Source organism: Bombus vosnesenskii, unplaced genomic scaffold (genome assembly GCF_011952255.1).
Source record: "Bombus vosnesenskii isolate JDL3184/JDL3185 unplaced genomic scaffold, Bvos_JDL3184-5_v1.1 scf7180000013267, whole genome shotgun sequence".
Classification (NCBI taxonomy): domain Eukaryota; kingdom Metazoa; phylum Arthropoda; class Insecta; order Hymenoptera; family Apidae; genus Bombus; species Bombus vosnesenskii.
Genome location: NW_022882927.1, coordinates 2,842,076 through 2,858,077, shown reverse-complemented (window position 1 = coordinate 2,858,077; position 16,002 = coordinate 2,842,076). Strand labels below are relative to the sequence as shown.

The 16,002-nt window shown below is 31.4% G+C and overlaps 3 protein-coding genes across 6 annotated transcripts in view; 2 read left to right on the top strand and 1 right to left on the bottom strand.

Annotated features, from left to right (window-relative positions):
• LOC117230512 (dopamine receptor 1-like) overlaps nt 1-3,484 on the top strand; it is a 55,440-nt gene extending 51,956 nt beyond the window's left edge. Inside the window, exons 2-7 of one of the 4 annotated variants that reach the window (XM_033488075.1) lie at nt 259-324; nt 742-1,073; nt 1,162-1,303; nt 1,634-1,737; nt 2,131-2,413; nt 3,157-3,484. In XM_033488075.1, coding sequence (XP_033343966.1) covers nt 259-324; nt 742-1,073; nt 1,162-1,303; nt 1,634-1,737; nt 2,131-2,413; nt 3,157-3,441 — 1,212 coding nt within the window. In that variant the 3' untranslated portion in view covers nt 3,442-3,484. Of the gene's footprint in view, nt 1-258; nt 329-544; nt 694-741; nt 1,074-1,161; nt 1,304-1,633; nt 1,738-2,130; nt 2,414-3,156 lie in introns of those variants that run through there. The other 3 variants (XM_033488076.1, XM_033488078.1, XM_033488077.1) reach the window with 3 other exon arrangements.
• A 1,574-nt stretch (nt 3,485-5,058) lies between these two features.
• LOC117230510 (methionine--tRNA ligase, mitochondrial-like) lies at nt 5,059-9,196 on the bottom strand. The gene is made up of 7 exons (XM_033488070.1): nt 8,635-9,196; nt 7,379-7,540; nt 7,005-7,279; nt 6,710-6,935; nt 6,406-6,632; nt 6,103-6,337; nt 5,059-6,024 (listed from the first exon to the last, which is right to left on the bottom strand). The coding sequence occupies exons 1-7, from the start codon at nt 8,885-8,887 to the stop codon at nt 5,465-5,467; spliced, it is 1,938 nt and encodes a 645-aa protein (XP_033343961.1). The 5' UTR covers nt 8,888-9,196; the 3' UTR covers nt 5,059-5,464.
• A 743-nt stretch (nt 9,197-9,939) lies between these two features.
• LOC117230515 (casein kinase I) lies at nt 9,940-15,067 on the top strand. Its single transcript, XM_033488081.1, has 6 exons — nt 9,940-10,397; nt 11,552-11,661; nt 11,818-12,040; nt 12,138-12,431; nt 12,531-12,804; nt 13,106-15,067. Exons 1-6 carry the CDS (start codon nt 10,266-10,268, stop codon nt 13,120-13,122), a joined length of 1,050 nt encoding a protein of 349 aa, XP_033343972.1. The 5' UTR covers nt 9,940-10,265; the 3' UTR covers nt 13,123-15,067.
• Nucleotides 15,068-16,002: the final 935 nt, after the last annotated feature.

Here is a 16,002-nt window from a genome sequence, read left to right as displayed (position 1 = left end):
TTCAACCGCAGAATTTAACCAAACTCATCATATTCTATGTGTGTACTCATCTGCTGAATAATCTTAAGACAGTTACTATTCTTAAGAACTGGAAGAAGTTTAGCGATCGTTAAAAGACAAAGTTTGGCTGTTAGGTCGTGAAACTGTCTGCATATACATTAAAATTGAAAAGAATAGTTTTGTATATCGTTATAATTTACAAATTATAACGCACTGCAAGATTTAATGTACATGGAAAATGTGTTTGCCTGTTTACAGAACAACCTGACAGACGGGGAAGAAGATCTGCCTGAAGACAGTTTCTCGCTGTTGTCGGTGCTTCTAGTTGGTTCGCTAAACTTCCCATTTGATCGATCGCGACTCGCCCCTCGAAGACAACCCTCTGGGAGGCCCTTCACTCGAAAACTTTGATCTAAGCTCGCTAGATGTATCCCTTTCCTGTTTCATCCTCTGTTCCATCTCTTACTGTCTTCTGTTCCGTTGTTTCTTCACGCCTTTCGTATTTTCTCCCGCGTCGATTACAATTTATTTATTTTTTTATCTTTCTCGCTTACTTTTCGCAAAAATGAAATATCACCGGATCGTTTCTATATCAAGCATTTATGAATCTCCCTTTTGTTACTTTTGTATGGTAAAAAAAAAGCGTCCGATACCATCATACATTCGATGCACCTCGACTCAGCTCTTCGAGGGGTGAGTGATACTGTTCGAGCAAACACCATCGATTCTCCGCTAGTCCAGTTTCTTCGACCCATTCTTTCAGGATTTCTCTTTCTGGTCTTGATATTCTTATCCGTGGCGGGCAACATTTTAGTCTGCGTGGCAATTTACACGGACCGCGGTTTACGGAGAATAGGAAATTTATTCCTGGCCTCCCTCGCTATCGCCGACCTGTTTGTCGGTTGTCTGGTTATGACATTTGCCGGGGTAAATGATCTTCTCGGCTATTGGGTATTTGGACCGCGATTCTGCGACACCTGGATCGCTTTTGACGTTATGTGCAGCACTGCCTCTATTCTGAATCTTTGCGCAATCTCTCTCGATCGTTACATACACATAAAGGATCCGCTTAGGTAAATATTCTTTGTTATGTTTAACCGTTTAGATATTGTATCTCTCCTTGATAATTTAAATAACGTACACTTACCGTTTCGCGGTCAGATACGGTCGTTGGGTGACAAGAAGAGTCGCGGTTGCTGGAATCGCTATCGTATGGTTGCTCGCAGGACTCATATCCTTCGTGCCAATCAGCCTAGGCCTTCACCGAGCAGATGAGCCCGTAATGTATGACGATGGTAAAGAGGTACGTACGATAAATGTTTGGTTATCGCATGAATTCTGTCTGCTTCTTGATTCGTATCAGTAAGCCATTAATTTTACAAGTAAGTAACAGTGCTATGTATAGTAAATCGATTGAGATAGTATCTCACAGTCTAAACAGTGTAGAATTTCTAGAATTTACAGAAAGTAGCTTATCGAAATTTCCTATTTTTTACAGTTATTGAGAAGCAAGACAGTTCAGTAATTTATTTTTTGCTCGTTAAAAATCTATATATCTGGTATGATGTATAAAAAAGGATGATCCTTTGTTTAAATAACTGCGCGCCTACTCTTCGATCGTTTTATCTTTCAGGAACATCCTACGTGCGCCTTAGACCTTACACTCACCTACGCGATAGTTTCCTCTTCTATATCTTTTTACGTGCCCTGCATCGTAATGCTGGGGATTTATTGCAGGTAAGCTCGAAATAATTTTAAGAAAATTTACTTGTACAATTAGACAAATGACGATCAGAGGGAAAAGACGTGATATCTTCTGAGTTTTAAAAATAACTATTGAAATATGAAAAAAAACGTTTGGCTCCAAAATACAATAAAAAGACGATTTCAGTAACATAAGATTGATTGGGTATGTACTGAATTTCAAAATAGCTTCCTTGGAAGAAATAAGAAATTTATAGCGCGCTTCCCCTGCGAATATAATAAACTAACATCGCGAACTTTCTAAGACATTACGATTTTTTCCCATACAAAATAATTAAAAACAAAACTTGAAACCCGTTAATTATAAATTATCAAGATATACCATTCAAAGATGTTCTCTCTTATGATATGATTTGGTATTTCCAGGCTCTATTGCTACGCACAGAAACACGTAAAAAGCATCCGTGCAGTAACGAAACTGCCGGATACCTCAATGGCCAAGAGTTTTCGTGCGAAAAGTACTCGCAACAAACCACCAAAGCCGCAAACAAAAACGAAGCCGACAAGTCCTTATCATGTGTCTGATCATAAAGCCGCTATAACAGTGGGTGTAATTATGGGTGTTTTCTTAATATGCTGGGTACCCTTTTTCTGCGTAAATATCGTCGCTTCATATTGCAAGACCTGCATATCAGTCCGAGCATTCCAAGTATGAATATGTCTCTTTCTTTTCTCACAAGATATCGTTTCGAAAGAAAACAGATATGCACAGAACCGTACTCGAATGGATTTTTTAATCATTATTTTTAAAAAATGAATATCTGCTTTTTCTGCTATTTTTCATTAACTCACTAAGGACCAAAAATGCATTAAGGTAACATACGTAATATCTTTTTAGTCATTTTGAATTATTGAATCCACTTATAGTCCATATCGCAATTATGAAAAGAAATTTCAAGCATTTGCTCAATATCGTTACCGTTACTAATTTCTTCTTCAATTTAGATCCGACAATTTTATGAAATTTAAAGAAATTCAAGTATTTTATATCACTATTTTTGTAAACTATTTTTGTTCAGTTTCGATTTGTGTATGGACTTCTGTAATATACCTACTACTCTAATACATTTTTATAACTTAAAAGAATAACTCATTTTATTTATGTTTTGTAATAATGCCTTAATTATTTCGCTACATGGTCCTTATTGGATTAAACCACGCCATCATAAAAATATTTTTCAAAAACATCTTTTATACTAATTAAAGCATTTTTAAACGATTCTTAACCTAATACAATCGAACTTCGGTAACTCGTATCTCAAGCGAAGAATTAAAGAATTAAAATCTCGTAAAGGTTTTCGAATTATAGAGACTCGATCGAAGTTCGACCGTATTATGACCATAAAAAAGATGTAAAAAAGAAAACACGAAACAAAGTTTGATATGTAACAGGTACTCACTTGGCTCGGCTACAGCAACTCGGCCTTCAATCCGATCATCTACAGCATCTTTAACACAGAGTTTCGAGAAGCGTTCAAAAGAATTCTTACAAAGGGTGCGCGAGCCCGAGGAAACCAACCGTCGACTAGCGAATGCGGAGAATTTCGATCCGTGGTTGTGCAAAAACGAAACGGGTCTATGATCGAATGTAATATTAGTCCAAGATCAAGCGCGGACAGTTGTCAAGTCGGAATGATGGCGCAAAGACATCGCGATACTATCGTCAGTGCGATATAATCAGACTCGAATTTCTCCCTTCAGATTTATCGATCTTCCTATCGAACGAATATTGCGCTTCAGCGCATAAAAGCGCGCATTTCGCCTTCCTGCGCATTTCGCGAATTTAAATACAGTTAAAAGATTTTCCATCGCGGTCATTAATCCTATGTAAGTGATTTTATTAATAACACGTAACACGTTAACACGTTGACTGCCACGCGAATTTTGTATATTTTGCTCTTTAAATATACTATATACTTAATTTTTATAAAATATTGTATTTGTGCATTTTGTATCTAACAGTGTTATCTAAATTATTCATATTGTTGAAAATTTGTTAGTTTCTAAAATTTATCTTATTTTAATCATTCGAAAAAATTTGGTAACATGTGTCATCGATAACCATCGTGGCAATCAACATGTTAATAAAACCATGTCGGAAATATTACATCCCTCCTGTCGTCAGTCTTGCGCGTGGCACTCTACGTTCTTGGTACGAATTTTTCGGTCGAATCGAAGAGCGTTACATGAACATATCCATATATAGTAGTTAAAAAAAGTATTTATACATACCTTTATTTTTCATTTTCATTTTCACAGTATCATTTTTTCTTTTTCTTTTTTTTTTTTTTTTTTTTTGTAGCCATATGAAAGTACTATTAAATGACACAAAATTTAATATATCTAAACCTAATTAATTAGTATGTAAATGCTATAATAGATACAATGGTGTACAAATACTTTTTATAGCCACTGTAATTTTTCAAGTTCCCATAATGGTAACGGGTGGAATAAAATTTACAACCATCTAGAACAGTAATCGTAACCGTCGTTGTCAACTTCAACTTTACTGTTTCATTATACAGAAAATGTATTACAAAATCTGCAAATGCTTTTCGAGATATCGAATTCGTTGACTTATCGAGTTCTCCTCGACAGATATTCCACGTATTTCTCGTATCATCTGCAACAAACAACCACGTACTTTACGCATAAAATATCTCGAAATAATATAGATTTTATCGCCATGAGCAACAGTCACCAAGTAACAGTACGTTCCCTTTCTTTTCCTTTCCCCTCTCACCCCAAACAGAAAAAGGTTACATGTGGATTTTTTTTTTGCTGAATATTTTTCTTTCATCCATGGTGAAAGGGGAAGAGAATTTATCGATATAAATGGACGGTTAAGAAAAAATATTTACTTAAAGACAATCACCAAAAGGTAGTTCAAAACATATCCGTGAGACATAATCTGCTCTTACACTAAAAGGAATAAACACGAATTATCAAAAAAAAAAAAAAATCGAACAGGAGGATATCAATTTAAAAGTAAAAAAAGAACAAAAAAAGTAAGGATTAAAATTCGTGGGTAGAGAAATTCGAAACTAGTATTTAGGTATTCTCATAAAGCAATTGTAATTATAAAATCATGTTAATAGCGCATCTACGATGTGAAGCTGGATGTTACATTGAAGTACTAATAGTAACGTCTATCGAATCGTAGCTTATACATATTAGTACTAGGATCGCGGTGGAATCCGCACAGATTCATTTTCCATCTTGTAAATAGTCATTTATTTATTTTTCTATTTGACGGGACACCAACACGCGATCCACGTATTTTTGCATTGTAAGCGATATTTCGTTTAGGTGCTAACGTGTGGCAAAACTGTTGCGCAACCCGTCGAATCTCAAATCTGCGTCACTTATCTAAACGAAAAAAATCCTTGCAATATGCAACCGACGCTCATTGAGTCTCTTCCATCATCTATATCAGCGATTTGCAATGTGTACTGCATTCCGACAAGAGAGAGACTACAGTTAGGGTATCGTAATAAGATAAAAAAAATACAGAAATCCTACGTTTTTTCTGTCGGAATGATACGTGCACGAAGTCGATGTATACTAATGATATATCTGAATGATCGTTCTCTGTAAATATATTAACGTAAGACTTCCACGCGAATATTAAATTTGCAACATTTTATTACATCCTTATCATCCTATCTGTTTATTAATAACTCAAATATTCAATGTTTTCTCAAATTTTTATTTTTTTAAAAAATAATATATTCTGCGTCAAAACGTGTCTTGTTTCATTCGAAGCATTTGTTAAGTGAATCGGTTTTGTATCTTCCCAAGTACGATTGCTTTTTGAAACTTGAAGAACATCAAGAAGATTAGAAGCTGACTTTGGTATAATGGGATACAATACTAAAGCAGCTACTCGTAGATTTTCCAAAGCTAAAGAGATCACAGCTTCAAGTTGCTTTACAGAATCGAGATCTTTGGCTTTGCTTAATTCCCATGGCCGATGATGTTGAAACATTTGATTAGCAATGTGCAACATATTCATCACAATATCCACTGTGCAATACAAATTATATTTCTCATAATATTCCTTAGCTTTTTCACTTAATTCTTCCAAAGCTACTACATTTTTACAAGCTATCTCGGATTTTAAAATGTTTATATATTCGGCAGAGTTATATATTATTCCGTCTGGATTAATACTTTTACCAAAACAACGATTAAATAAATTACCTAGTGTATCAGCTAGCTCAGAATTCAGTACATTCTGAATTTTTAAATTGTTATAATCTACAAGGAAGAAATAAGATATTAGAAAATAAAGAAAGGGCAATATTTGAAACACATACTACACATTCTTTGTCTTACTTGCATCTGTGTGCAGCACTGCATGTCGTAAGAGAAAATATCTTAGACCATCTTGTGTAAAATTATGCATTGCTTCAAAAGGTGATATTACATTTTCTTTGGATTTTGACATCTTTTTATCTTTAACAGTCCAATGTCCATGACATATAAGTTTTTTTGGTAATTCAAGACCAGCAGCCATTAAAAATGCTGGCCAATATATACCATGAAATTTCAATATATCCTTTCCTATAACCTAATTTAGAAATATTCTTAGATTTGTATAGTGACATTCTCAAATTAGAACGAAGTAAAGACATTTACTTGTACAGTTGGTGGCCAAAATTTTCTAAATGAATCATCTGGATATCCCACTGAAGTTAAATAATTGACTAATGCATCCAGCCATACATATATTGTATGAGATTCATCAGAAGGAGTAGGAATTGCCCAAGACACTCTCTTGATAGGTCTAGAAATGCTTAAGTCTTGTAAATTGTCTATCCACGGAATCAAGCTCGTGTGATATATTTCCGGTTCTATTACATTTGCTAAATATAATTTCAACCATTAAAACTGCAATTTCTTTTAATTAAACCAAATTTGTTAAATCGAATTGTATATATACCATTTTTCAACCAACGTTTTAATTCATTTTTAAAAGAAGACAATCGAAATTTATAACACTCTTCCTCCATCCATTCTAACACATCTCCTGATTCTGTATATGCTTCATTAATATTTGCAGAATTCTTTTTTACTACATCTTTATCTGGGACAAATGCTTCTTCTGATACATTATACCAACCAGAATATTTTCCTTGATAAATATATCCATTTTTTTCTAAACGATTCTGCAAAATTTTATCTTCATGTATTTCTCTATCCATTCTTATTGATTAACACTCTATAAGTTTAACTACCCAAAAATCAAGAACTGCTTCTTGATGTTGTTCTTCAGTTGTTCTAATAAACTTTGAATATTCAACATCAAACACATCACACATTTCTTGAAATTGACGTGAAACCCGAGTACAATATTCAGGAATAGGTAAAGTCACATTACTTGCAGCTTTCTGAACTTTCATGCCATGTTCATCTGTACCTGTACATAAAAACACAGAATGTCCTAGCATAGCATTGAATCTAGCTATGGTATCTGCCAAAACTGCTGTATAAAGATGTCCTATATGTGGTCCTAAGGAAAAGTAACAAATCAATGTTTTAATATTGACTGTCATAATGTATATTTCTATGCATTTATAAAACAAATTCTTCTATGTTTATAATAACATACCAGCATTAACATAAAATATAGGTGTAGTAATATATATGCTTTTCATTGCATGATCACTAAAATTCCTTTTTTTAACATAATTCCATGGTTGTGTTCTTGTCATTACGAATGGAAACATCCACAAAGACTGAATATGACAAGATCTTGACAGATGGACTGTAACTAAAATTAAAATCAATGTATATTAGAACTATTCAAAACAATGCAAATGCATAAGATATAAAACATCTGAAAATCAAGTGTAGTAATTGTAGTTGATAAATAACTCAATACAAATATTTTACTTCATTATTTATTTTCGGAGCACTATATACAAATTCTGTATATCCACAGTATCAAATAAAATATAATTACAATAAATTTTATATGCAAATATTCAATTATTGTAATTCCAATTGTATTGATTCTAACTGTGCTACAAGATCCATATACTTAAATTCATCAGGCTTATTAGTAAAAGTTTCCAATAGTTGTAATCTCTTTGTATTGTCTGTACAATAATATAATTGTAATTCATTCACTAAACACTGTGCTTCTTGCACGTTAATGCATTTTTTATCAAATTCGCCGCGCATAAGAATAATTCCTTTATCATCTCTTAATTCTGTATAATGAACCAAAGTTAGACATTCTGGTGCATTCTCTTTATGCGCTTGATACCACAAAAGTGGTGTCATATGGATCTCTAATCCATAGAATTGACTAACAATAAACTCATATCCTTGTTTCCTAGGTAATGGCAACAAAAATGTTGTATGATGCTTCCCACGTTCGAACATTTTATCAAATTGCTCTGGTGTTAATATACCACATATGTAATCTTTATCTTTATGATAATCTTTCCAAATTTTTACAATCTCATCCTTTGATTTATCCTGAATCATATCAACTTTCATTATGGTATTTAAGTGAGCTTGTTCAGGTTGCTTGTTCTGTTTCAAATATGGTTTTGCTTGACTTTGATAATACTTATACTCGTCTTCCTGTTTCTCTTTAATTTAACAATATATATATATATATCAAAGAAAGCAACATATAATACTTACTTATGAATAATTATTAAAAAGTAAAAACAATTAAGTAGTATGTTGTTATATCACTCACATATTTTTTCTATATTTTTATATTTTCTATATTTAAATAATAATAAACGAATAACATATATATATAATAAAAAAAAGTATATCGATTTTCATTTGATAGATTAATAATAACAAATATTAAGTATTTGCAAAATATTATATAGGTTATTATACCTTTCCTTCCTTGAATCTTCTTTTCTTCATTTTCGACACGCTGTAAGAATTCATCTGGGCTGGTTTGTTGAAATTTTGCTATTTTATTAGCATATTTTTCAAAAAAAGGATTTTTTTCAAGTCTTTCCAAAACTTTTTCAAGCTTTGTACAAGTTGTCATAATGTATCTCTTATTGCAATTGTTTGTACAAAAAAAAACGTTTTTCATAGATATTAATATTGGTAGTCGTATTGCTTGTGAAGAAATTGCCATGAATCATTCAATATTTGTTAGTTATTAATTCAACAATGTAAACGTAAAAAAGTTTTCGTTACACGTTTATCTTACTATATATACATATATAGCATACATCTTAGATGTCGCTCAGTACTTTACAAAATTTGGAGTATTTTGCGCTGAACACTATCAAAATCATAAACAGAAAAGTGCTTGTAACATTTTCTAATCAAATTTTCATTCAATTTAAAGCAAACTATAAATAAGAAATGCAAAACGCATTTCGTATCAATTTCTAATAAGTAGCACAAGGTTCCGGTACGATCAGTAATGTATCTATGTATATACGAATATACATCCTTAAAAAAGTAATGGTACTTTTGACCTATATTGCTCTGAAGTACATTATATGTGTGTACAACAAAAATTATAAATATTGTTAATAATATTGTTAATAATACTATATATATTTTTTACAAATTTCAAAATTCCTACTTCTATATTACCTGTTTCACAAAAAAATTATCTAAGAGTGTAATTACATACTCTTAAAAATAAGTATTACAAAAATATGCCAATATCAAGTAGAAAGAACCAAATCTTTTTAAATCGTTTAATTTACTCGTTTTACTTGTATTATTTCTCATATAAGGTAAAATATATAAAACTATCGAAAAAAAATATAAAAATATAAAATATTCTTGCTTGTTCTTTCTTAGTTTTCATTTATCTTGCCAATGAATATCTTTTTCTTTAAATGCTAAATAACTGTGACAGAAAGAAAAATGTGACTCGGGAGAAAAAGTTCCATTTTAATAACACATGTTTCGACTTATATAGACGTCACTGTAAGAGACGGTGTTCATTCGAGGAATCGCAATCAGATTGATACAGACCTGGCGAAAATCTAGTACCGCGAATTCAAGCGAGTCATTTTGCACGATTAAATTTTGAGACAGTGGTAAACTCGTAGCTGAGCCAAACGAAATTTTTCTCGTAATTAAAATAGAAAGTTTCCGGATGGTTCGATCGAAAAGATAGTGTGGTTAATTAATAGCAATTCGTTGATAAGGACTCTGACTTGAACGCCGCCCGTCGTGACGCATCGTTTCCGCAACGTCAGTTGCTCTCGTGCTTCTAGCGAAAGGGAAAATGTCGGCGTATTAGTGGGGTTTTGTTGTGCCACTAGAGAGTGACTTTTGGGCTACCTGAGCAGATTTTTATCGAAGAAAATCGTCGATCGTTACGACTTTGGGAATAGTCAACATCGTCGAGTTTGCCAGTAAATGGCGTATAAGTCCTATCGGGTACGCTTAGTACTTTAAATCAGGTTCGAGTCCGACGTGAGCCAGTCGTAGAAGTCCGCCGTCGGTTCTAGCGGAGGAAGGATAGAAATAGGGAAGCCAGGAGCAATATGTCGATGCAGTTGGCAATGTCAGTAGCAAAGAATGAGTTTATTGTGGGTAGCAAATACAGGCTGTTGAGAAAGATTGGCTCGGGATCCTTTGGCGACATTTACCTCGGTATCAACATCTCTAATGGTGAGGTAAGGAGTACCGTTTCACGTGAGACGACCTGCCAGCACATCTTCCACTCCTTGTCTTACTTCTTTTCTTTTTTAATTTTTCATTCCGTTCGTAACAAGTTATTCAACTATAAATCTGTATCGTGACAGAAATTTCTCCTTATGATACTAAACGTTATTAAACTTCTTACGAAATATGTTTTTTTTATGATATTGTTATTGGTTACATGAAATATCCATTGTTTTCCCTTGGAGAATTTGCAACTTATAAACTTTCCGTTTCGGTAAAGTTATGTCTATTTAATCGACATACAGAATTACAATTTTTCAAAATTTCATGGCGTTTATTTAATTGTAAACGATCATCCAACTTTTTGCAATGTGATTGACCTCTATATGTAAAAAAGAACAGTATATTTATTGTTTATGTGTGTAAATCGTAAGACAATGTTTGTTATTAAAATACATATATCTGTAATGTTTGTCATAAATTAGATAGTACAAAGTACCAAATAAGCGTTTAAAAATTGCTCCTATATTGTTAAAATTCTTTTCTGCAGAAAATAAAGTTCACATCTAAAACCTGTTTTTATCATATTTATACTGTTTTATTCTTTGTGTTTATGCGAAATTGTTTTCAATAAATTGTATCCTATAGCATATTACATTTACTACTTTACATAAAAGTTTTTGTTATTATATTTTTTGCTTATGAATATTGTGTGTCATCGAATTACATTTTATTTGTCAAACAATTGTTTTTTGGAAATAAAAATGATACTGAATTAATTAATAAGATGTAATAGTGATTTCATTACTGATATACGACGACAAGTGTTAAATATTTAACATATAACATATAACAATTATTTTTATATTAAATACAGATTGGTTATATGTATATGTGTGCAAATTTTAATACAATATTGAAATAATAAATATAATAAAAAAATATTTAAAGAGTGCTAAATGAGAGTAATTATATATACCATGCAATAATTATATAAATAGTATGAATTTAATCGGTAATATGTGACTTATAAAAAAAAAAAACATTTTATATAAAGACATGTATAGAAGACAACATATTATAAACCTGTAATAGTTTATGTACAAATTATATTAGCTTGTTTCAATAATAAAACATAATAGGTATTAATTATGTATTATTCTAGGAAGTTGCTGTTAAGTTGGAAAGTATACGTGCTCGACATCCTCAACTCTTATATGAGTCAAAGCTATATAAAATTTTGCATGGTGGTATAGGAATACCTCATATACGTTGGTAACTATTACCTTTAACAGCTTGTTTTATTTGTCAAGAGATATCTAACATGTTATAGATATTGTTATCTAGTATGTAATTAATTTATAAAATAGACAATTAAGTTTGCTTTTTGAATAAAAATACAATTTTACTGTTTTTTCTTATTAAATGTAGGTATGGACAAGAACGAGAGTATAATGTACTTGTCATGGACCTCCTTGGTCCATCTCTTGAAGACCTTTTCACCTTTTGTACTAGAAGATTCACAATAAAAACAGTCTTAATGTTAGCAGATCAAATGATTGGTAGGATTGAATATGTTCATTGCAAACATTTTATTCATAGAGACATCAAACCAGATAACTTTTTAATGGGTATTGGCCGTCACTGTAATAAGGTATATTTTAACAATGTTAAATCATAACACAATCTATAATGTAGATTGTATAATAATTTTCATTGTAATATCATGATAATTGTTTCTAAACTTTTAGCTCTTTCTTATTGATTTTGGATTAGCTAAAAAATATAGAGATAGTCGTACAAGACTGCATATAATGTATCGAGAGGATAAAAATTTAACAGGCACAGCAAGGTATGCTTCGATTAATGCACATCTTGGGATAGAACAGAGCCGCCGTGATGATATGGAATCACTTGGTTATGTGCTTATGTATTTCAATCGCGGATCTCTTCCTTGGCAAGGACTTAAAGCTGCTACCAAAAAGCAGAAATATGAGAAAATAAGTGAAAAGAAAATGTCCACGCCTGTGGAAGTTTTATGTAAGGTAAGTTTAATATGTTTATGAACTTACAAATTTTCTATTAAAACTAGAATACGTTGTATTATTTAGAAAGAAACTTATTTATTTATTTTTTTTAATCAGGGATTTCCTGCTGAATTTGCAATGTATTTAAATTATACACGAGGTCTACGTTTCGAAGAAAGTCCAGATTATATGTATCTTCGCCAACTTTTCCGTATACTTTTCCGTACATTGAATCACCAATATGATTATACTTTTGATTGGACAATGTTGAAGCAAAAGAATTGTCTCCCTACTTTAACAACTGGAGGTGGTCCAGGTCAATCCGCACCAAATGCTCAGGGGCAAGGACAAGCCCAAGCTCAGCCACCAGCTCAGACCAACGCTCAACCAGGTACTTTTTGCTATATCATCAATTATACTGCATATTACATCATCTTTAGTTTCTATACATATATTAAAAAAGCAACTCCATATTATAATAGCGACATAATAATTTATACAAATATTTTCTATAACGTATAATCAAGAGCATAGTGAAAATTGACTATCGTTTTTCGTTTTAATCTCTCTTATTATTACAAAATTTGATATACAAATCATTATTGGCATTAATATTCCGTTTTGCTAGTATTAATTGTCATTTGGTATATTATTCTTCATTTATATAACGTACAATGTATTTTTTGTTTCAGAAAGGATAAAACTATAATTCCTTGTCATTGCATCAGTCCTATTTGCAGTTATTGAAGTGTCCACGACCAGGTACTCAACTTTGTATGAATGCCATGCAAAGAGTAAAATCAATCAATCCTCTAAGTTTGCATTAAGGAGGAGATTTATGGTTACAAGCGTATCGTACACGAGTAAAGGACAATGCCACGAGTACACGTTTGTGAATTCGCTAATTAGTGAAAACTTCAATGTATTCTCAGTGCTTAGAGTTTTGGTTGATCCACCTCTTTGTGCTTAAAATCCAAGTGAAATCAGCCAGAGGTGGCTTGTTCTTATTTTGTTATTACCTATTTAATTCACCGTTGATAATAATTGAAATAAAGGTTTTGATGCCCCGAAGACCTTTGTAAAAGATTACACGTAAAGGTGTAATGTGTGATTTAATCGAAAATCCGACAAACAATTTTCATAGAAAGAAAGAGAGGATGCGGTTTTGACTACTCTCAAGCATTCGGGGTAATTAATTGAGTACATCGTATAAAATTTTATATCTATTCTACAAATAGAAACACAAACGTGAGGACGAGTGAATGATTATGCGAGAGTATGAAGGAAATATATGTGTACTGAGAGATAAATACAGTTTGTTGCTTCCTGATTTTTGTTTTATTCTCAGTACAATATAATATAAATATAACGTGTGCAACTTCGAGAGAAATGTTAATATTTTTCTTACATAAATTATCATGTCAATGGTATCAAAGATTTTTCTTTGATACTATTGACACTGTGGTAACACTTTTTTTCTATATGAGTATATATGTATACATACATAAATATGTATATATATACACACACAACGTAGACATAAACACATACATGCGTATGTACGAGTAAGTGGAAGTATCTTTGAAGTAAATACTGGAAGTAATATTACTATTAAGGCAGCAATTTAATTTCTAGATACGTTGTATCGATCAAGAAACGAACAAATTATTAGCTACTCTGACCTAATAAACTTCACTCTTTACTCTCTTTCTTTCTGTGAGTACATTTAGTCGATCATGATAAATAAAAGGAATATTAAGCAGATTTCTCTGTATTGGAGATGGATTACAGATTGCTTTACATTTGAAGAAAAGAATATATACAAATAGTACATAAAATACTTGATGCATGGAAAGCAACTCTGTAACCAGTTCCAGCCAAAGGACTTCCTTCATATAGTTTTAATGGCAGAGACTGTGCAGTAGTATTTCCCGCGCTATTGCTTCGATATTAAGTTTATGTTACGTGACTTGCGAGATCTTTAACCGATCGGGCAGTTGGTTGTTAATATGCATAATGAAATCTCGCACACGAAGTCACGTTAAACACAGTAGAAGTTTTAAAAAAATTCGTTTCTGTCATTGAAAATTTTTGTTTACATCAACCATTCTAGTTGCGTCAATATTCACGTCTATGTTCCAAGCACTACTTCCAAAATGATATATAATCAATAATGTTAACTCATGTCCTTACTACAAAAATATTCTTAAAAAATAAAAAAAATAATAAAAAAATGTCCAGTCAACGTTAGTACGAACCAAGATACAAGGGTAATACGACTGGATCCTGTGTACCGTTATATTTTGGAAGGACAATTTGTTTGATGAAGTTTTTAGACAGTAATAAAAAGAAAAGAGATATAATCATTAAATATCTTTGAGTGAATGTATGGTTTATTATTATTATTAATATTATTATTTTTATTATTTTAATATTATTACTATTATGAAAAAACAAAATTGATGAATAAAAGTGTGTACTACTATGCAGCGAGAATGAATGAACGAGTAAGTTAATGAATAATTAATGATATAAGCACTTATTACTATCTGGTATGTATGTATGTATATATAGGATGTCCCGTGAGGTATTCAACAAATTTTTCCCACGTGTTCAGCAAATCATTCTGAATAAAAAAAATGTCATATACTCTATAGATCTATTTAATTTCGTTATCCATCAAAAATAATACATTGGATGAATAGTAAAAGAACAATTCAGTTACGTTTTTTACATAGGCAATCTTCAAATCATGTATGTGATGCTAATCGTTATTTTGAATGAACTTACCACCATATTTATACTATAACAGAGTTCTTATAAAATATAATAGTTATATAACAAGATAAATAAACGAAATGTTGATTGCTATTGATAACTTGTGTACTCATAAGAGTGAATTTATACATTCTACTTAATGTTGTATGCTAATTTTAATGATACTAATATTTCTTATTTTCTATATTTTAATCGTGAAAAAAAGGGAGGTACTTCAAAAATCTTGTATATATGTTTTTAATATATATACAATATATATATATATACAATAAATAAATAAATAAGTATATATATATATATATATATGTATGTGCGTGTGCGTATGTGTGTGTGTGTGCGCGGGCGCGCGCGTGTGTATATTCTTTTCTATTAATATTATAGTAGTAAAAAAACAAGATAAAATTTGTATATGAATTTGAAATCAATATAATCTACATCTTACAGATTGGAAATAAGGAACTGAACCATTATACTTGAAACAAAACTAAACATTTATCGGTGATTACGAAACAAAATAAACCTATAATGTGACGACCTATAATGTATATTCTTTTTATTCTTAATGACGTAGCAAATACGTAAGAAAAGTTTGTTAAATACCTCACAAGATATTCTGTATACAGATAATGCTTTATATATGTGCATACATACATACATGTGTGTATGTATAATAAAATTATGACAGTAATTAAGATATACGTTATTTCATAAATAATGAAAATCATCAACAGTTTATTGCTCCTTTTATCGCTATAAATAAAAAGTGGAACATTGTATTATAGTTTCTATTTCATTAAGTGTCAATTTTGAT